Below are 21,742 nucleotides of genomic sequence, written 5' to 3' on the forward strand. Positions count from 1 at the left end.
GTGAACTCTGTATTTGTGTAGTTTGGGGGAGAGAGTGAACTCTGTATTTATGTAGTTTGGGGGTGAGAGTGAGAGTGAACTCTGTATTTGTGTAGTTTGGGGGTGAGAGTGAGAGTGAACTCTGTATTTGTGTAGTTTGGGGGTGAGAGTGAGAGTGAACTCTGTATTTGTGTAGTTTGGGGGTGAGAGTGAGAGTGAACTCTGTATTTGTGTAGTTTGGGGGTGAGAGTGAGAGTGAACTCTGTATTTGTGTAGTTTGGGGGTGAGAGTGAGAGTGAACTCTGTATTTGTGTAGTTTGGGGGAGAGAGTGAACTCTGTATTTATGTAGTTTGGGGGTGAGAGTGAGAGTGAACTCTGTATTTGTGTAGTTTGGGGGTGAGAGTGAGAGTGAACTCTGTATTTGTGTAGTTTGGGGGAGAGAGTGAACTCTGTATTTATGTAGTTTGGGGGTGAGAGTGAGAGTGAACTCTGTATTTGTGTAGTTTGGGGGTGAGAGTGAGAGTGAACTCTGTATTTGTGTAGTTTGGGGGTGAGAGTGAGAGTGAACTCTGTATTTGTGTAGTTTGGGGGTGAGAGTGAACTCTGTATTTATGTAGTTTGGGGGTGAGAGTGAACTCTGTATTTGTGTAGTTTGGGGGTGAGAGTGAGAGTGAACTCTGTATTTGTGTAGTTTGGGGGTGAGAGTGAGAGTGAACTCTGTATTTGTGTAGTTTGGGGGTGAGAGTGAGAGTGAACTCTGTATTTGTGTAGTTTGGGGGTGAGAGTGAGAGTGAACTCTGTATTTATGTAGTTTGGGGGTGAGAGTGAGAGTGAACTCTGTATTTGTGTAGTTTGGGGGTGAGAGTGAACTCTGTATTTGTGTAGTTTGGGGGTGAGAGTGAGAGTGAACTCTGTATTTGTGTAGTTTGGGGGAGAGAGTGAACTCTGTATTTATGTAGTTTGTGAGTGAGGGTGAGGGTGAACTCTGTGTTTATGTAGTTTGGGGGTGAGAGTGAGAGTGAACTCTGTATTTGTGTAGTTTGGGGGTGAGAGTGAGAGTGAACTCTGTGTTTATGTAGTTTGGGGGTGAGAGTGAGAGTGAACTCTGTATTTATGTAGTTTGGGGGTGAGAGTGAACTCTGTATTTGTGTAGTTTGGGGGTGAGAGTGAGAGTGAACTCTGTATTTGTGTAGTTTGGGGGTGAGAGTGAGAGTGAACTCTGTATTTGTGTAGTTTGGGGGTGAGAGTGAGAGTGAACTCTGTATTTGTGTAGTTTGGGGGAGAGAGTGAACTCTGTATTTATGTAGTTTGGGGGTGAGAGTGAGAGTGAACTCTGTATTTGTGTAGTTTGGGGGTGAGAGTGAGAGTGAACTCTGTATTTGTGTAGTTTGGGGGTGAGAGTGAGAGTGAACTCTGTATTTGTGTAGTTTGGGGGTGAGAGTGAGAGTGAACTCTGTATTTGTGTAGTTTGGGGGTGAGAGTGAGAGTGAACTCTGTATTTGTGTAGTTTGGGGGTGAGAGTGAGAGTGAACTCTGTATTTGTGTAGTTTGGGGGAGAGAGTGAACTCTGTATTTATGTAGTTTGGGGGTGAGAGTGAGAGTGAACTCTGTATTTGTGTAGTTTGGGGGTGAGAGTGAGAGTGAACTCTGTATTTGTGTAGTTTGGGGGAGAGAGTGAACTCTGTATTTATGTAGTTTGGGGGTGAGAGTGAGAGTGAACTCTGTATTTGTGTAGTTTGGGGGTGAGAGTGAGAGTGAACTCTGTATTTGTGTAGTTTGGGGGTGAGAGTGAGAGTGAACTCTGTATTTGTGTAGTTTGGGGGTGAGAGTGAACTCTGTATTTATGTAGTTTGGGGGTGAGAGTGAACTCTGTATTTGTGTAGTTTGGGGGTGAGAGTGAGAGTGAACTCTGTATTTGTGTAGTTTGGGGGTGAGAGTGAGAGTGAACTCTGTATTTGTGTAGTTTGGGGGTGAGAGTGAGAGTGAACTCTGTATTTGTGTAGTTTGGGGGTGAGAGTGAGAGTGAACTCTGTATTTATGTAGTTTGGGGGTGAGAGTGAGAGTGAACTCTGTATTTGTGTAGTTTGGGGGTGAGAGTGAACTCTGTATTTGTGTAGTTTGGGGGTGAGAGTGAGAGTGAACTCTGTATTTGTGTAGTTTGGGGGAGAGAGTGAACTCTGTATTTATGTAGTTTGTGAGTGAGGGTGAGGGTGAACTCTGTGTTTATGTAGTTTGGGGGTGAGAGTGAGAGTGAACTCTGTATTTGTGTAGTTTGGGGGTGAGAGTGAGAGTGAACTCTGTGTTTATGTAGTTTGGGGGTGAGAGTGAGAGTGAACTCTGTATTTATGTAGTTTGGGGGTGAGAGTGAACTCTGTATTTGTGTAGTTTGGGGGAGAGAGTGAACTCTGTATTTATGTAGTTTGTGGGTGAGGGTGAGGGTGAACTCTGTGTTTATGTAGTTTGGGGGTGAGAGTGTACTCTGTATTTGTGTAGTTTGGGGGTGAGAGTGAACTCTGTATTTGTGTAGTTTGGGGGTGAGGGTGAACTCTGTATTTGTGTAGTTTGGGGGAGAGAGTGAACTCTGTATTTATGTAGTTTGTGGGTGAGGGTGAGGGTGAACTCTGTGTTTATGTAGTTTGGGGGTGAGAGTGAACTCTGTATTTGTGTAGTTTGGGGGTGAGGGTGAACTCTGGTTTATGTAGTTTGGGGGAGAGAGTGAACTCTGTATTTGTGTAGTTTGGGGGTGAGGGTGTTAACTTTGCAGGTCCGGCAACACCTGCACTGCTCCAGTTGATGCCACTCTCGTCTTTGCTAATCCTGCCCCCGCCATGTGATTGTGTGGTCGGCTGGAATCAGGATGACTGCGTTGCACTGGCTATGCGTGCCGGCTGCCAGTCTTTTCCCTCACCGCCAGTTCAGCCCACTTTGTGTGTTGGCTGGTGTTTGCCAGTGTTTATGGGTGTCTCTTTGGTGTATGTGAAGATTGGATATCTGTCTCTGGATTCGGAATAGACCTCCTTCAGTATTTCTCATGTGGTTCGTCAGCACAGTGTCAAATTCCACCACTTCATTTTCAATACTCTGGCATTCATTTATTGCCCTCTAGTTTTGATCTTTGTCCCCTTGACTTCCTTATCTGGCTTTACCGACAGGGGTAATGAGATAGCAAAGTCCCACCCATTATTCCTGCACAAACACCCTTTATCCCAGGAGTACGCCCAGTTGTTGTTGAACTTTGTTTTGTTTCTCATCCACCGGGTATTGAGTTAATTGTTAACTCCCTGGGTCTAGCACTGGACATATGCACAGTAATGGTATCACGCAGAGTCAGTTTCTTGCCTATTCCCACTAATCTGTCTTCGATTTCCTTCTCGCATTTACTCAAACTGACAGTCACCTCCATTAACCCTAGCTGGTGTTGGGAAAGGACATCATTGGTGCAGAAGTGATGCCCCTGTGGGCAAATAGCCAACAGGAACTCACTCATGAGCCACAGGCACTTGGACAATACACCGAGGCCAAGGTTGCATTAAGATTAGGGCTGCAGAAATACAGGTTTAGGATGATTCCTGTCTGACTCCAGTGTTTGTCCTTGGTGTGCACTTGGACGTACTGCCTCAAAGCTCTGTCTTTTCCAATCCAATGGAAAAAGATGAAAGCCTGTGAAATAACCAAATTTATTTCTTTATGAAAGCCGCAAAGCAAAATTAATCATGAATTTTGGACTTTGCTTGGGTAAGTTTGTTAAATAGCGATATTCAAATGTTTCTTTGCTTACTAAGGCAATACTTACTTTGTTTCAGAGGATGATTTCTTCCATGTTAATTTATGTTCTCTCTGGTTTGGTTTTTACTCTGCACCCAATCCAGTTCATCCCTGTGCTCGCTGATCTCCATGGGCTCCTGCTCCTCTTGTCCATATTGCCCCATGATTTTGCCCCTCCATATCTCCGTATCGCCTTCAGCCCTACAACCCTTCGAGAACTCAGTGCTCCTCAAATTCTGGCCTCCAACTTCCTTCACCCACTATTGGCAGCTGTGCCTTCAGCTGCCTGGGCCCTAAGCTCTGGAATTCCCTCTCTAAACCGCTGCGCCTCTCCACCTTTCCTTTTAGACAATCCTTAAAATCTACCTCTTTGCCCAAACTTTTGGACACCAGCCTGTATAGTTCTTTATGTGGCTCCGTGTCAATTGTCCTGAGAGACACTGTGGGGCATTTTCCTACATTAAAGGCACTATATAAATGCACGTTATTGTTGCTGGAAGTCCAGGCCTGAGTCTGTCCTGTTTGTATTAATACTTACCCAAGAAGTTTTTATCATTGACAGTACTGGGGAGTCACAGAATGTGCCAGGATTTTAACTGATGCCTCATTTATCTGGGGAATCTTTATATTTTATAATGCAATCTGTTATTCATACAGAAACTGCCCCATTGCTGCTGTACAGTGTAGTCACTGTTGTGGTGTACAATTGTTCATGCAATCCACTGTCCCAAAATTCCTGCAACTGGGAAGGGTGTGAGCCATACTAACAGATGGAAAACTTTCGGAAAGTCTTGGGAGAGTACGGAGGAGATTTACTGGAATGGTCCCAGGGATGAGGAAATTCGATTCTCTGGAGAGACTGGAGAAGCTGGGATTGTGAGCAGAGAAGGTCGTGGGGAGATTTAATAGAGGTGTTCAAAATCATGAGGGGTTTTGATAGGGTAAATAAGAAGAGGCGTTGCCATTGGTCGGTAACCGGAGGGCTCAAATTTAAGATAATTGACTAAAGGACCTGAGGGCGAGATGAGGAGAATTTCTTCGATGCGGCGATCTGGAAGACGCTGCCTAAAAGGGAGTCAGTTAAATACTTGAAGGCGAAACATTTGCAGGGATGTGTGGAAAGAGCAGGGGAGTGGGACTAATTGGATAGCTCTTTTAAAGAGCCAGCACAGGCACGATGGGTTGAATGGCCACCTCCTGTGCTGTTCGGTTCAATGATACTAAAAAATGCCCCAATCGCATCAGCATTCCATCTCATTTCTCCTGAGAAAGAAATGAAACTCTGACTGATCAGAATCTATGTTAATCAGTCGACATGGCTTCTAGGGGCACAATCCCACCCGAGCAGCAGAATAATACACGGCCACAAACTGCTGTCCTTATAAAATAATGGACTAGATTTTCCACTTGCTGCCTGGGTGAGAAACTGACCTCGCGGTTCGGCCCTCCATTACGCACACCGCCAGGTTTCAATTTCTGTCAATTTCCACGAGCGCCAAATTGAAAATCCACCCCATTGTGTCACCTGGCTTACAGTGAGCAATGCCACAGGAGATCTGCTAGTATATACTAGTCACTCAACAGGACAGGGGAGGCAGGGAGGAACTAGTGAAATGTGAGAAGCGTAGCACGTGGTTTCTCCCCTTTCATTCACCTAAGCAGAAAGGAATGATGCTATGGGCTGGATTTTGTGCCAGAGACGGGACTCCTGGCACCGGGCTGAAAAGGTCTTTAAAAGGACAGGGATGCCACCTCCCAAGAGCGGCCGGGAGCTCAGCGGTATCAGCAGTGCCACTGGAAGCGGTGGCCACTGCCGGTACTGCAGAGGCCTCGGACCCTGGCCCAGTGGTGGAACCCCTGAACAGAGGTAAGTGAGGTGGGGTTGCCGGGGCCAGTCCAGAAGGCGCAGGGAGTTGGGGGGTGGTCATGCAGTCCAGGGGGAGGAGGTCCTGGGGGGTGGGGGTAAAGTTGTTCTTGGTGGGGGTCCTCTATGGGCCACACATTGCCCACAAAGGAGGGACCCCCCCCACCCCCACAAGCCCACAGGGAGGGTGCCTCATTTTACAAGATGTCTGCCCCGTGCAGAGGAGGCCCCCCCCCTCACCCCCGCGGGAAGAGGCCTTTAATAGGCCACTTAAGGGCCTCAGTTTGCCTCTGGGGGTAGAAGGCCGTCGTCGGCCTATCCCACCCCCAGGAAAATTGCTGGGCGACGGGCCTTTCGCCCTGCTGCCCCCCCTCCCTCGCCACCCATTGCGATTCTCTGTTCCCCACACACCCCGCCTCCAATCCTGCCTTGGGAGGGCCTGTAAAATCCAGCCTTATGGCTCTGTGGCAAAATACTTAGTGGTGTGGCCACTCAGAGTAAGTGCTTTATAGCTCCACAGCTCTTCAACATTCCCACCTCTGAGTTAGAAAGTTGTGGCTTCAAGCCCCACTCCAGAGACCTGAGAGCTTAACCAGTGCAGTACTGAGGGAGTGCGGCACTGTCAGCAGTGCCATCCTTCAGAAGAGATGTTAAAACTGAGGCCCCCATGATGCTGTCTGAAAAAGAGCAAGCAGTTCTCGCAATTCCCAGGGTAGCATTCTCCCTCCAGCAGCACCATCTCAAAGAAAGGTCTTGCATTTATATTGCGCCTTTCACAACCTCACGATGTAGCAAAGCACTTTACAACCAGTGAAGTACTTGTGAAGTGTAGTCACTGTTATAATGTAGGAAACACCACAGCCAATGGTGCACACAGCTAGTAATGTAATAATGCCCAGATAATCTGTTCTTGTGATGTTGGTTGAGGGCTAAATATTGTCCAGGAAGAACCCCCCCCCCCCTTGCTCTTTGTCAAAAAAATGCCATGGAATCTTTTATATCCACCTGAGAGAGCAGACAGGGCCTTGGTTTGACGTCTGATCTGAAAGACGGCACCTCCGGCAGTGCAGCACTCCCTCAGCACTACTGTAGTGTCAGTCTCGAGCGGGAATTGAATCCATTACCTTTTGACCCAGAGATGAGTTAATACGTTTGGTGCAAGTTCTGATTTTTGAATTGTTGCCATGACTGATGCTCTGGTAAAATATTAAACAGTTGATTATCACATATCCTTATTTACCAATAAGCTCCTGTCTCCTTATCAGACAGGGAACAAAGGTCACAACTTCATAGAAAGGTTTCACTCAGACAGTTTCTGTCACTCGGATGTTTTGTTTCAGGCGCAGTGCTCTCAGCTTCTTTTAAAGAATTTAAGCAGCGGGCGGAAGACAGAAAGTCTGTTTCTAGTACCATGTGGAACCTGTACACCTCAGTGGGAAGCGTAGGGCTGCTTGCCATTCATTTCATTGTCTACACCGTGGGTCAAAAGCCTTTGGGTAAGTTCCATGGGTAGCGAGAAAAGGAAAAATCTGACCGAGGTTATTGATGGTAAACCTCATGAGGGAATAGAGATGCATAAAGTATCAACATCATAAAACATTCGTGATTGACTAAGATTTGAAAGAACTTGCATTTCTTTAGCACCTTGCGAGACCTCAGGGTGTTCTAAAGCTCTTTACAGCCGTTGATGTACTTTTGAAGTGTAGTCACTATTATAACGTAGGAAACAGGGCAGCCAATTTGCAGACAGCAAGCTCTCACAAACAGCAATGTGATAATGACCAGATAATCTGTTTTATCAGTGATGTTGATTGTGGGCTAAATATTGGGCAGGACACTGGGGAAAACGCCTCTGCTGTTTTCTATAATACCATGGAGGGACTTTTTAACATCCACCCATGTGGGCCTCAATTTAATGTTTCATCCAATACTCAGCATCTCTGACAATGTAGCACTCCCTTAGTGCTGTACTGGAGTGTCAGTCTAGAGTAAGTGCACAAAACTCTGGTATGGGGAGTTTATGACCTTTTGATTCAGAGGTAAGGTATTACCCATTGAGCCACAGCTGGCTGTTATAGTGATATTTGTATTGTATTGCTCTCATTGATGACTTAATTAATGCATTACAAGTACCTTGTGACTGAAGGATTGGAACCTTGGGGCCTACATCCCAATGACAATCAAGTTTATATTCACTTGCCTGTTGGCAGGATCGAGGACATGAAGCAGGAGTCTACAGCTTCAGGATAGCAAGTTCACTGGGATGAGGCGGAGGCTCGAAGAAGTTAAATGGGGCATGCAGCGATTAGCCATTGGAAAATGGAAAAAATTATACAGTACAGTCATATTCTGAAGAGAAATAACTGAGAGCCAAATTCCAGCCCAGAATTTCCTGGAGGCTCCTGATCTACTGGTGAGGCTGTCGGGGTGAATGGGCGTGTTACTGTATGTTGGCATGAAGTACTTTTGAAGTGTAGACACTGTTGTAATGTAGGAAAATGGAGACAGGGATGGTGGAATGAGGTTGTTGGTTTGTACATCTCTCATGGTACATGAGCAATAGCTTGAGTGAATATGGTGCTAGACAATTGACTGTAAGACAAAGTATACTATTTTGCCCTTGTACAAGAGCTTGGCCATGCCGTAGTTGGAATACTGTGTCTTGTTTTGGTCTCCTGACATGGTGGGTGACATTGAGGCTTTGGAAAGGGTGCAGAGAAGGGCTGCTAGATTAATTGACAGTTTAAGACATCTTGGTTATCAAGATAGGCTGGAAGAGTTAGGACTTTACACTTCGGAAAGCACATAGTTGCAGGTAAGCAGGCCCACCAGTCCCACCCCAAGACCCTGCACCCCATACTTGTGCTGGAGGAAGTGGGGCCCACCAAAGTGGCAAGGACCAGGTTCCTTACGTTAGCCTGTCGGCAAAAGGATCGGCAAGTACAAGAGGAGAGGTCCTGTGTGGGAGAAGTGGACCACTTCGCTTCTCTCCTTGGCCAGATCAGCTCCCACTCTTCACCGGCAGCTGCGCAATGCTGGCATTTACACTGCCCCTCACCCAGCCAATCCCAGCAGATGCTCCCAGTGCCTGAATGCTGGTGTGGGTGCACGTGAATTCCAGCGGGCATCGGGCCAGAGAATCTCCGCTCCACCAACCTTATCGCAACATAGCAGAGTCATGTGACTCTGGTCTGCAACATGGACAAAGATGGCAAGGAGAAATAGTCTATATCAAAGCTACAGGGCAAGGGAGGGAGATCTTTGAAAGGAATATAAGAAAACATTAGAAATATTGGGGCACAAAAAAATGCTAGAGAGAAATAGAGATTCAAGCTCTGGTTAGGGTGGATTTTAAATCATTAAAAGATCCATTAATCATTAAAAGTGTGGGTGGTTAGGATTTGGAATTCCATCCCTGATGGAGTGATGGATCCAGATTCAATAATCAATTGCAGGATATGAGGAGAGCGGGGGGGGGGGGGAGGGGGGGGGTAGGACTAACTGGTGTAAGAACTGGTGTAGACTCGATGGGCTAAATGGCCTCCTTCTGTGCTGTCCTGTTCTATGTTTCTATGAAAGGGTGATAATCGAATTGAAGGCTGTTTTCTGGATGTGTTCACCAGGGACAAAATGATGGGTTCACTGTCCAATTAATGTGCTACAAAGACTATTCTGAAATCAGTGAGGACAATAAGAAAGGCAACTTGCATTTCTACACTTCAGGACATCCCAAAGCACTTTACATCCAATGAAATAGTTTTGAAGAGCAGTTAGTGTTGTAATGTAGGACAAGGACTGGAGATGAAAGGCCCTGGGCCACATAGCAGATATCCTAAAGGAGATCACACACTGACTACAGTAATGAATGGCAGGAGGGTCGGAGTTAAGGTTTCGAAGAACCACATTGGGGAACTTGGAGGGAAAATCCAGGTGGGAAGTTGGGGAATAAACATTAAAGTAATTACTTATTCAAGTCAAGCCCTCCAGTTACTGCCGCTAAAACAAGAGCCAGTGAGTACAGGTTAGGTCTTTAAATACACTTAACCACTTAACTTCCGTTTAATAATTCAGACTAGAGATCATCATGACCATAAATCAAATGGTTTCATTATGTGAGAGCGTTTTCTAAAAGATTGTGAGGGGGGTGGGGGCGGTGAGAACATGTCTGAATTCCAACAGCCATGCGATTTCCTTAACAGTCATAGTTTCAGCATTGCCTACCCCGCAGTGTTAGTGAGAATTATTCAGTCCCTGTGTCTCTGGGAGTGACTTTGTTGTTTTATTGCTGTTGCTTCCTGTAACAACTTTGTTTACATAGTACACCCAGTTTTTTATGCCTGGTACACAGATGTCGACTGCGGGCAAAGGCCAGTGGGCCAGTTTCGTTGGGAATAAAGTTCCTTTCTCCACCTGTCGGAGTCTTTGGTTCATCTTTGTGTGTGGCTGTGGGAATGAGGTTGATGCAAAGCAATTCACTCATTCATGCCCTTGGTGCTGTTAACGGTGATTGAGGCTGCGGGACTGTTGAAGGACCAACTCCGACGGGGAAAGTGGCCTATTGTAACCAAGCAAGGGATCTTCAGGTCAATTCCTTGAGGCCTGGCCCACTATGGCCATGCTTTCGATGAAGGAATAGTGAGCCATGTGTCTAAGTTTTCTGACGACACCAAGTTAGGTGGCATACTAAACAGTGTAGATGGGAGCAGAAAGTTGCAAAGGACGTTGATCGATTAAGTGAGTGGACAAAACAGTGGCCGATGGAGTTCATTGTTGGAAAGTGTGAGGTCAGCCAGCTTGGACCTAAGGAAAATCACTCAGAGGATTTTCTAAATGGTGAGAAACTCTGAGCTGTGGAGGAGCAGAGAGATAACGTAGGTCCAAGTATAGAAATCACTAAAAGCTGGTGGAACAGGTATAGAAAATAATTAAAAAGGCTAATGGAATATTGGCCTTTGTCTGGATGCAAAGGAGTGGAAGTTATGTTACAGTTATATAAACTCTGGCCATGCTCAATATGGAGTAACTGTGTTCAGTTCTGGGCACTGCACCTTGGGAAGGATATATTGGCCTTGGAGGGGGTGCAGATTGCATAGACTGGACTTGTGTTCTCTTGAGTATAAAGGATTAAAGGGTGATCTAATTGAAGTGTTTCAGATGATTCGAAGAGTTGACAGTGTACAAATTGGCATTCACTAGACCAGCTGGCAGTCTCTTCCAGAGGTTTACTGAGATAAGAAGCTCCTCCTGACATCTAACCTAGATCTAGCCTGATACGACTAAAAATTCTGATCCTGATCCTCCCTAGCCTATTCAATTGGAAAAATTGTCAATTGGAACACAATCTATTCCCTTCATCATCCTGCAAGCCTCAAGCAGATCACCCTAAATCTATACTTCTCTGAGGTGTAGAGTCCCAACACTTTTAGCCGATCTTGATAACTAACATGCTTTACCCTGGGAATTAATCTAGTAACCCTCCTCTGCAGCAGTTCGAAAGCCATTATATCACCCACCATTTGAGGAGACCAAACTGGACACAGTATTCTAACTGAGGCCTGACCAAGGTTGTATGAGGGCAAAGTAATATAGAGTCATAGAATGGTTACCGTACAGAAGGAGGCCATTCGGCCCATCGTGTCCATGGCAGTGCATTCCAGATGCTAACCACTCGCTGTGTAAAAAAGTTTTTCTCATGTTGCCATTGCTTCTTTTGCCAATCATCTGAGTAGAATGCTTTGTCTTATTAGCAATTGTCCGATGGATGCACCCCAACACTCTATTCTCTCTACCTAGTCATGGCATTGCTCGTGCATTAGAACCTCCAGATCTTTCTTTCTCCAACCCCTTTAATGCTTTTCCCTGAAGGGTGTTTGTATGTTGAATATTCTCCCTGCCCACATGCATAACACTGCACCTTTCCAAGTTATTAGATAGAGAGAAACTATCTCCTCTGGTCAGGGAGTCCAGAACAAGGGGGTAGAACCTTACAATTAGAGCTAGGCTGTTAAGGGGTGATGTCAGGAAGACCTTTTACACACACAGGAGAGTGGAACTCTGGAAATTTATTCCCAGAAAGTTGTCCAGGCTGGGGATCAACTGAAAATTTCAAAACTGAGATTTATAGATTGTTGTTAGACAAGGGCATTAAGGGTTATGAACCTGAGGGGCTGAATAGTCTGCTTACTGTTCCTATGTGACTGTCCCACTATTTCTGTGACCTCTCACTATTTCCATGACCTCTCACTATTTCCGTGACCTCTCACTATTGCCGTGACACCCCACTATTGTCTTGCCAGGCCCCCACTCTAGTTTCCTGAGGTTGATGGCACACTTGCACTGATTCTGGCCAAAGTACTGCTCATTTTATGTAAATGCCGGGGGTTTCCAATAGGATCGAGTTGCCGGGTCCAGTTCTGCCCTGACCTGCCTCAATGTCCCGCCACCTCCACCCTATTAGTATGAAGCTGCATTAACATGGAAGAGTGCTTCACAGGAGCGTTATCAAACGAAATGGGATACCGAGCCACATAAGGAGGTATTAGGTCAGATGACCAAAAACTTGGTCAAAGTTGTAGGTTTTAAGGAGCGTCAAAGGAGGAAAGAGAGGTAGAGAGGTTTAGGTGTTCCAGAGCTTGGAGCCTAGGCAGCTGAAGGCACGGCCACCAATGGTGGAGCAATTAAAACCGGGGATGCTGAAGAGGCCAGAATTGGAGAGATGTCTGAGGGTTTTGGGGCTGGAGGAGATTGCAGAGATAGGAGGGGCGAGGCCATCTATAGAACGTTAAAATTGTTTTGCTGTGGCGAGTTTACGATTATGAAACAAAGATTAGATTAAACTCTCAAACGTTAGTGCAGAAACGCCCAGTGAAACGCTTTCTACATACAAAGATTTTACGATTGTTATTCTGTTCAATATGATACAAGTAAGTTTGTAATAAGATAGAGTCACTCCGGACCACGAGTTGAAGCTATGCGCTCATTAAAAGGAGATCATTAGATTTTATACCACGTTTTACTCACATTTTACACATCAAAAAGTGTTAGCAACAGAAACATTTCTTTCCTGTGCTACAGCTGAGTGAGAATAGAAATAAGAAAAATATCATATCCCCACGTATCACATTTTCATGTATAACATAATCATATGTAACATTTCCATATATCACCTAACTATATATCACATATTGTTACGATTAGGCGAGGAGGGGGTCTCAGGCTCCCCTTTCCCTCTTCTCTGGTTTGACCGCAACAGTGTTTATCCTTTTTCAACACAGTGATTGAACTTACCACCTCAGTGAGCTCCTGATCCTCTAATATAATTGCAAATGAACCAATCAGACAGGTTTTCTTGAGTTTAAACAAGAAAGATGTAAGTTTTTTTTTAGAGATACAGCACTGAAACAGGCCCTTCGGCCCACCGAGTCTGTGCCGACCATCAACCACCCATTTATACTAATCCTGCACTAATTCCATATTCCTACCTGTCCCTATATTTTCCCTACCACCTACCTATACTAGGGGCAATTTATAAAAGCCAATTTACCTATCAACCTGCAAGTCTTTGGCATGTGGGAGGAAACCGGAGCACCCGGAGGAAACCCACGCAGACACAGGGAGAACTTGCAAACTCCACACAGGCAGTACCCAGAATTGAACCCGGGTCGCTGGAGCTGTGAGGCTGCAGTGCTAACCACTGCGCCACTGTAAACCGGTTAATATTACTAAAATACATTATGCATCCACGCTCACATTCATACGAGAGTCACACACACACACACAAACAGATTACAGAGGGAAAAAAAGAGTTGGGTGGTTGGTGTAGAGTCTGAAATCAATGCAATTTAAATGCAATTCAGCTGTTCCATAGCCCTTAGTTGATATTGTAGTCATGAAGTCCTCGCTGGGCCATGTGCATGGTTGTAGGCTTGATTCTCAAGCCCCTGAAGGCAAAAGAGGGGGTTTTGACCCTTGCATCCTAGTTGTTGGTTGTGGTGGTTTGTAGTCTTGGCTTACTAGCTGTAGCCGGGCCTTCTCTGGATCTGTACTGGAGAGAGGCAGAGAGAGAGAGAGCGAGTGCTGCTCCCTTGATGGCTTACAGTTACTGTACTGCTGTCTGACTGACAAAGCTTAGCCTCTGCAAAGCTGCACAGCAGTCACATGATATTCGCAAAACCTCTTTGTTGGGTTAATGAGGCCATTCTGGAATTTTCTGAGATTCAAGGTGCCACACCTTAAGCTGTTCAATCACACTTGGAGGGGGTTGGCTCCTTCAAGGTCAATGAGTGCCGATGACTGTCGATGACCGTGTTGAGAAAGCCATCTCCGATAATTTAATCAGAGAGCATTGTTCAGGCTAGGTTGCCTCAGTCATGTTGTCTCTGGTCTACTCTGTTGCTGTTTCGTATGCAAATTGCCGTGGCCATCTTGGCTGCCAGGTTACTGTTTGAAAGAAGTTATTTGTACGAATTTCCAGTAAAAGTCTTAGGCAAAGTTCCAATCGATGAAATTAATATTTCCCATTTGGCATGTGTGGTTTTCATAACAATATTATTATATAATATTCCCATATATAACATATACCACATGCCGATATATCAGCTCCAAAGTGTTATAATTCTTAGTGTGCCATATCCAATTATATTCCGAGAGATCCCCCCAACAGAGAGGGTTGTGTTGACGCCATTTCATTATTGAAAGGATCACCCAGTGATCATGGGGAAGCTAAGAACAGACGGCCAGTGATGATTGTCGTATTCTATTATTTACAGAGAAGAGAAGGCTGAGAGGAGATTTGGTAGCGGTGTTTAAGATCATGAAGAGTAGATAAAGAGGAACTGTTTCCAGTGGCTGACGGGTCAATAACCAGAGGACACAGATTTAAGATGATCGGCAAAAGAACCAGAGGCAGCAGGAAGGAAAACATAAGCGGTTGGGATTTGGAATGCACTGCCTGTTAGGCCAGTGAGTACAGATTCAATAATAACCTTCAAAAGGGAATTGGATAAATACTTAAAGGAGGAAAAAATTGCAGGAATATGGGGAAAGAGCAAGGGAGTGGAACTAAACGGGTTGCTCTTTGAAAGATCTAGTACAGACTCGATGGGCCGAATGTCTTCCTTCTCTGCTGTATTATTCTACAATTCTAAGATTCCATAAGACAGAAGAACACAGGGCAGTGCCCTGACTGGTAGCTGTCGGATTATCGCCTCATAGCCCACCCGGTAAATACAGCTTCAGTCATTAAGAGCTGAGCTGGGTAAAATGGTTCAAAAATTAAAAATTACTTCAAGCTCTGGGATCAGGTTACCACATTGATATTTTCGCCTGGTGAGAAACTTGTGGATATTTAGTGTTCATTTCCAGTGTCTGGGAATGTCTCCGAAAATCATAACACAGAATTAGATGGATTAGAGAATGGAAGCTTATTTTGGAACAATTGAATTCAAACAAAGGGAACTGGGAGAAAGGAATGTGTCTTTGGCTGCTGTATTCTGTTTGGACAAACATTGCGCCTCGTGTACTCTGTGTCACCCGATGATTTGCAACAGTACTGTGAGGTGAGAGGTCACTGTTAGAGCCTGAATGAACCCTTAGTACAGCCATAATTCAACTGAGAAACTGAGGCTATCGCAAAGCAACAGGGAACAGTTAGGAGAATTATCTCCACCAATGTGAAAATGTGGCAATCTTTTACCATCAAACAGAACTAGCGAGAGAAGGAAAGTGCTAGACAGGGACAGAGATAAAATTAGACAGAGAGAGAAAGAGAGGGGGAGAGGAAGAGAGTGAGAGACGGAGAGAAAGTGAGAGAAGGGCCGAGATAAAAGTAATGACTGTGAGAGACAGGGACAGAGCTAAATGGTGACAGACAGTGAGAGAAAAGTAGAGACAAAGATAAATTGTGACAGACAGAGGGAAGGAGACAGCGAGAGAAATAAAGAGAGAGAGAGATAAAAGGAGACAGAGACAAAGTGAGACAAAGAAAGAAAGAGTGAGAAATAGAGACAGAGACAGGCAGACAGAGAGAGCGAATGAAATACAACTCACTGCCCCATCCCCAGTGTCAGTGTGGCCTTCACAATCCTCCCCTGAATCCACCTGTCAGAATAGTGCAGGCAGCCTCACAGTACAGGAGTCCATCTGAGATGACTCCACAGCAACAACAATAAGTGTCCCAAGGCACTTCACAGAAACATAATCAAACAAAATTTTACACCGATCCCAAGGAGGTATTAGGGCACATAAGAACAGAAGAAATAGGAGCAGGAGTAGGCCATTCGGCCCTTCAAACCCATTTCGCCATTCATGGCTAGAATTTTATGCCACCCCAGCGAGCCGGATGGTGGTGGGGGGGGAGGGTGGCATAAAATTGAGCGGGAGGCTCCAGGAGGTCTTCCCAACCCGCTTCCGCCTCCGCCCCACTTTATGTGGGCAGGGGGCTGAGAAACGGGCTGCCCGCCACAGGCCAATCAAGGCCCGTAAGCGGCCACTTACGGGCCTTCGCCCGCCTCCACGGGGATTTTACCTGTGGTAAACAGGCATCTGGGAGACGTGAAAGGCCACTCAGTGAAACTGGGTGGCCTCTCAGCACCCCGGGGGGTGGGGGGGATGCCCAAACAAACGGGCACAGGGTGCCCAATTGAGGGCCGCCCCCGCTTCCCCAAACACACCCAGGACCCAAGACACCCCCCCTTTCCCCACAAATGACCATCCTTGACTTGCTGGGGCGTGACCGATTACCCCTGTGAGGCAACCCTAACTCACCTGCAGTCCTGGCTCCATGTCCTCGTCTGGGCTGCAGTCCCAGCAGTGGCCACCGCACCTAAAGTGGGTGGAAGTCCTGCCTCAGAACAGTTAAAACCTGGAGATCCGTAAAATGTGGGACGGATCCCTGGGCTGGGCGTAAGTGGGTTAGCCACTGACTTTTACGTGACTGACCTTCTACTTCAACACCATTTTTCTGCACTATTCCTGTATCCCTTGATGTTTTTAACATGTGGAAATCTAATGATTTCTATCTTGAACATACTCAACGACTGAGCCTCCACAGCCCTCTGGGATAGAGAATGCCAAAGATTCACCACCCTCTGAATGAAGAAATTCCTCCTCATCTCAGTCCCGAATGGCCTGCCTTTTATTTTGAGACTGTGTCCCCTGGTTCTAGATTTACCAGCCAGGGGAAACACCCTTCCTGCATCTACCCTGTCGAGCCCTGTACGAATTTTGTATTTGACCAAACACTTGGTCAAAGAGGTAGGTTCTAAGGATGCTGAAGGATTCAAAGGGTACAGAGTTGGACTCGAGGTCAATTCTGAACACTGAGGTACTGAGGTGTGATGGGAGACAGTCTGTACCTTCTGGGAGGGTAGATTTACTGGAATATTTCTGGGATGTGTGGTTGTTGAGTCACATTATGAGTCAGTAATGACTAGGAGACGAAGGACTATATGATTGTAGGTAATATGTTCCACCATCATCACTGGGTTAAAATCCTGGAGCTCCTTCCTAACAGCACTGTGGGTGTACCTATACCACGTGGACTGCAGCGGTTCAAGAAGGCAGCTCACCGCCACCTTCTCAAGGGCAATTAGGGCTGGGCAACAAATGCTGGCCTAGCCAGCAACGCCCACATCCTGGGAGTGATTTTTTAAAAAGTCCAGTCAACTTAGTTGTCCAGATGAAACCATATGGGAGGCCACTGGGAATAAAATGCATCTGTTATCCATTGGATAGGACTGATGTTAACATGGGCGATGTTGAAATTATTTAGAAAAGATTTTGTTCTAAACCACTACCTGATTTTTCAGTTTCCAGAAATAAATACACACTTCATTCAGAGTTGCTCGTGCAAGTGGACACAGTGACAAACTCCGAGAGAAGCAGCTGCAACAGTAGGGAGATTATTGGACAGGTCACAGGGTAGAGCGTGGCTACCCGACCCGAACCCGACGGAGCCCGACGAAACCCGACGACATGTGTCGGGATCGGGTCGGGTTGGGTCTCTCTTCCGGGTCCAAAATTCGGGCTCGGGTCAGGTCAGGACGGATGTGGACAGAGATCAGGACAAACAGAAATCAGAGATGAGAAGAGTGGGGGGAAGAAACAGCTACAAATTCCGACATAAAGCACCCGATTGAAATTAACCCAACCCCTTACAGTCTGAAATCTATCAAGTCCGGGAGAAACTGACAAGCCCGGTGAAGATACCAGTAACTGCAATAAGTACAGAAACATCAACTGAGCTCTTGCTTTAATCTATACTTGGCCCAAGGATTTAAAATTATCTGGAAACAGGGTGATTAAACTTCCCAACCTGAGTTCTCTGCGGAGATTATTTTTGTTAATGACATCGGAACTTGATACAGTTCAGAAGCTTGTTTGTTACATTGCATGATTTCCTGAAGTGGATACTTTTTTCCCATGAGTGCTCAGGGTTGCGGCACCTTCGCCTGAATGAAATCAGTGTTTGTTGTTATTTTTAAACTTTATGATGTTAATTGAACACGGGTACATCAACAACTGGCACCTGTACTCGACCACAGGTCTAAAGCCAGGCTACCCGACCAAACCTGAATACGTGTCGGGGTCGGGTCGGGTCAGGTGTTTAAAAAAATTCAAGGACTCGGGCTTGGGTCGGGTTTGGGTTGACTATTGTCGGGTCGGGCCTGGGTCAGGTTTTAATTTTATACCCGAGCGAGGCTTTAACACAGGTTTCATCCTGATCCTAAAAATTGTTTAGATTATTTATTTTTATTGGAATATTTAACTGCCGTTCATATTGTAATAATTCATGAAAGAATTTTAGTGTCACTCTAAAGGAACGAATAAAACCTGCCTGGGTTTGACATTAACCTACGGTTTTATATGTAAAACCCGTCAGGTCCGGAATGTTTTGTCAGACACCTTGAGCCTGGGACCCTTGAGGTTGTCACTGTGACCTAGTTCTTCGGCTCAATTTGTGTAGTGAGATCCAGGGAGTAGAAATTCATCACAAACATCAGCGTGAAGTGGTGATATTGCAACAGCCTCTCATTATACACCCCACCCGATTGTTACAGCCATGTGGTGAGGGGTTTGGGTGGTTCCTACTGTTCAACTCCCAGTGACAGGTTTAGAATAGAAAACCAATTATTGATCAATACGCCTTAACCCAAAATTGTCGCAACCGCATCCACTGCTCACACAAACACACACACGCATAAGAGGAGACAGATAGAGAAGAAAAGGGGTAAGCGATGGTAAGTGGGAGGTGGGTTTCCGGGGGTCACAGTAAATCTGTTGAATTCTCTCAGAAGTCAAGTTCACACTGGTTGCAGACCTCAGATGTTTGCAGGTTTCTCTTTCGTTTGAAAGTTCAGTTGAAGACAGTGGACGCTTTGGTCTCTCCCCATGGTGATCACACAATGGCCGAGGATGAGAATAATCTGGTTATGATGTTTCCACTTCACACCTTCCTTGTTTCGGACGAACCCATTCAATTCGGGAATATTTCAGGATGAGTGTAGTATGGGTCCAATTGACACCTCTTAGCTTTGAAGATTTTCCTTTGTCCTTGTCAGACAGTTTGAATATACAAAGGCCAAGTCCTTTACCTTTGGTGAACATTTTGGAGTCATAGAGTCGGACAGCATAGAAACAGGTCCTTCAGCCCACCGCGTCCATGCCGACCATAATGCCTATCTATACTAATCCCACCTGCCTGTATTAATTCCATATTCCTCTATGCCTTTCTCATTCAAGTACCTGTCCAGATGCCTCTTAAATGTTGCTACTGTTCCTGCCTCCAACACCTCCTCTGGCAGCTCATTCCAGTTACTCACTATTCTTTGTGTGAAAAATGTACCCCTTTGATCCCCTTTAAACCTCCTCCCTCTCACCTTAATCTATGCCCTCTAGTTTTCGTCACCCCTACCATGGGAAACAGACTCTGGCTATCTACCTTATCTATGCCTCTCATAATTTTATATACCTCTATCATGTCCCCTCTCAGCCTCCTTCACTCCAGGGAAAACAGACCCAGCCTATCCAATCTCTCTTTATAACTCAAACCCTCCAAACTGGGCAACATCCTTGTGAATCTTTTCTGCACCCTCTCTAGCTTAATCACATCTTTCCTGTAGTGCGGACACCAGAACTGCACACAGTACTCCATATGTGGCCTAACCAACATTATGTACAACTGTAACATGATGCCCCAATTCTTGTACTCAATGTCTCGGCCAATGAAGGCAAGCATGCCATACGCCTTCTTCACCACCCTGTCTACCTGTGTTGCCACTTTCATGGAACTATGTACTTGCACCCCAAGGTCTCTCTGCTCAACAACATTTCCCAGGGTCCTGCCATTCACTGTATATGTCCTGCCCTGGTTTAACTTCCCAAAATGCATCACTTCACACTTGTCTGCATTAAATTCCATTTGCCCACTCCCTTGCCCACTTTCCCAGTTGCTCTATATCCTGTTGTAATCTTAGACAACCTTCTTCACTGTCCACTATACCACCAATTTTGGTGTCATCTGCAAACTTACTAATCATGCCCCTTACATTCACATCCAAGTCGTTAATATATATGACAAACAACAGAGGGCCCAGCACCGATCCCTGCGGCACACTACTGGTCACCGGCCTCCAATCTGATAAACAACCCTCCACTACCACCCTCTGGCTCCTATCACCAAACCAATTTTGTATCCAATTTGCTAGCTCACCCTGGATCCCATGTGTTCGAACCTTCTAGACCAGCCGACCATGCGGGACCTTGTCAAAGGCCTTGCTAAAGTCCATGTAGATAACGTCCATTGCCCTGCCCTCGTCAATCCTCTTGGTCACCTCCTCGAGAAACTCAATCAAATTCGTGAGACATGATTTCCCACGCACAAAGCCATGCTGACTATCCCTAATCAGACCATGCCTTTCCAGATGCATATAAATCCTGTCTCTCAGAATCCCTTCCAATAACTTTCCCACCACTGATGTAAGGCTCACCGGCCTGTAGTTCCCTGGCTTATCCCTGCTGCCCTTCTTAAATAAAGGCACAACATTAGCTTTCCTCCAGTCTTCCGGTACCTCACCGGTGGCTAACGATGATACAAAAATCTCTGCCAGGGCCCCAGCAATCTCCTCCCTTGCTTCCCAGAACATCCTAGGATACACCTGCTCAGGCCCTGGGGATTTATCCACCTTAATGTGCTTCAAAACCTCCAACACCTCCTCCTTTGTAATGTTGATATGCTCCAGGATATCGGTGTTCCCTCCCTTGAACTCACTAGCTTCCATGACCTTCTCCACGGTAAATACGGACGAGAAATATTCATTTTAGACCTCGCCCATTTCCTGTGGCTCCACACATTGCCACACTGATCCTTAAGGGGACCTACTCTCTCCCTAGCTACCCTTTTACTCTTAATATACTTAGAGAATCTGTTAAGATTCTCCTTTATCTTATCTGCCAGGGAAATCTCATGACCCCTTTTTGCCCTCCTAATTTCCTTCTTAAGTGTACATCCCCTATACTCCTCGAGGGACTCGCTCGATCCCAGCTGCCATTACCTGACATATGCCTCCTTCTTTGTCCTGACCAGACCCTCAATATCCCTCGTCAACCAAGGCTCCCTAAACTTGCCAGCCTTGCCCTTCCATCTAACAGGAACATGCCGGCCCTGAACTCCTCTTATCACACTTTTAAAAGCCTCCCACTTGCCAGACATCCCTTTACCAGTAAACAGCCTCTCCCATTCAACTTTTGAGAGCTCCTGTCTGGTGCCATCAAAATTAGCCTTCCCCCAATTTAGGATTTCAACCTGAGGACCAGTCCTCTCCTTTTCCACAACTATCTTGAAGCTAATAGAGTTATGGTCACATCCCAAAGTGCTCCCCCACTGACACATCAACCACCTGCCCATCATTTCCTAAGAGGAGGTCGAGTGTAGCCCCTTCTGTAGTAGGGCCATCCACATACTGCTTCAGAAAACTATCCTGGACACACTTAACAAATTCTTCCCCATCTGATCCCTTAGCACTAAGGCAGTCCCAGTCAATATTAGGGAAGTTAAAATCACCTACTATTACAACCCTATAATTCCTACACCGATCTGTGATTTCCCTACATATATGCTCCTCCACTTCCCTCTG

The 21,742-nt window shown here is 45.8% G+C and overlaps 1 protein-coding gene across 1 annotated transcript in view; it reads left to right on the top strand.

Moving 5' to 3' along the window:
• The first annotated feature begins 6,908 nt into the window (after window positions 1-6,908).
• The window catches only part of si:dkeyp-73b11.8 (BPTI/Kunitz domain-containing protein), a 33,811-nt gene continuing 18,977 nt past the window's right edge, over window positions 6,909-21,742 (top strand). Inside the window, exon 1 of the mRNA XM_068015121.1 lies at window positions 6,909-7,105. Coding sequence (XP_067871222.1) covers window positions 7,021-7,105 — 85 coding nt within the window. The 5' untranslated portion in view covers window positions 6,909-7,020. The remainder of the gene's footprint in view (window positions 7,106-21,742) is intronic.

The sequence above is a fragment of the Heterodontus francisci genome, chromosome 35 (assembly GCF_036365525.1).
Source record: "Heterodontus francisci isolate sHetFra1 chromosome 35, sHetFra1.hap1, whole genome shotgun sequence".
NCBI classification, from domain to species: Eukaryota; Metazoa; Chordata; class Chondrichthyes; order Heterodontiformes; family Heterodontidae; genus Heterodontus; species Heterodontus francisci.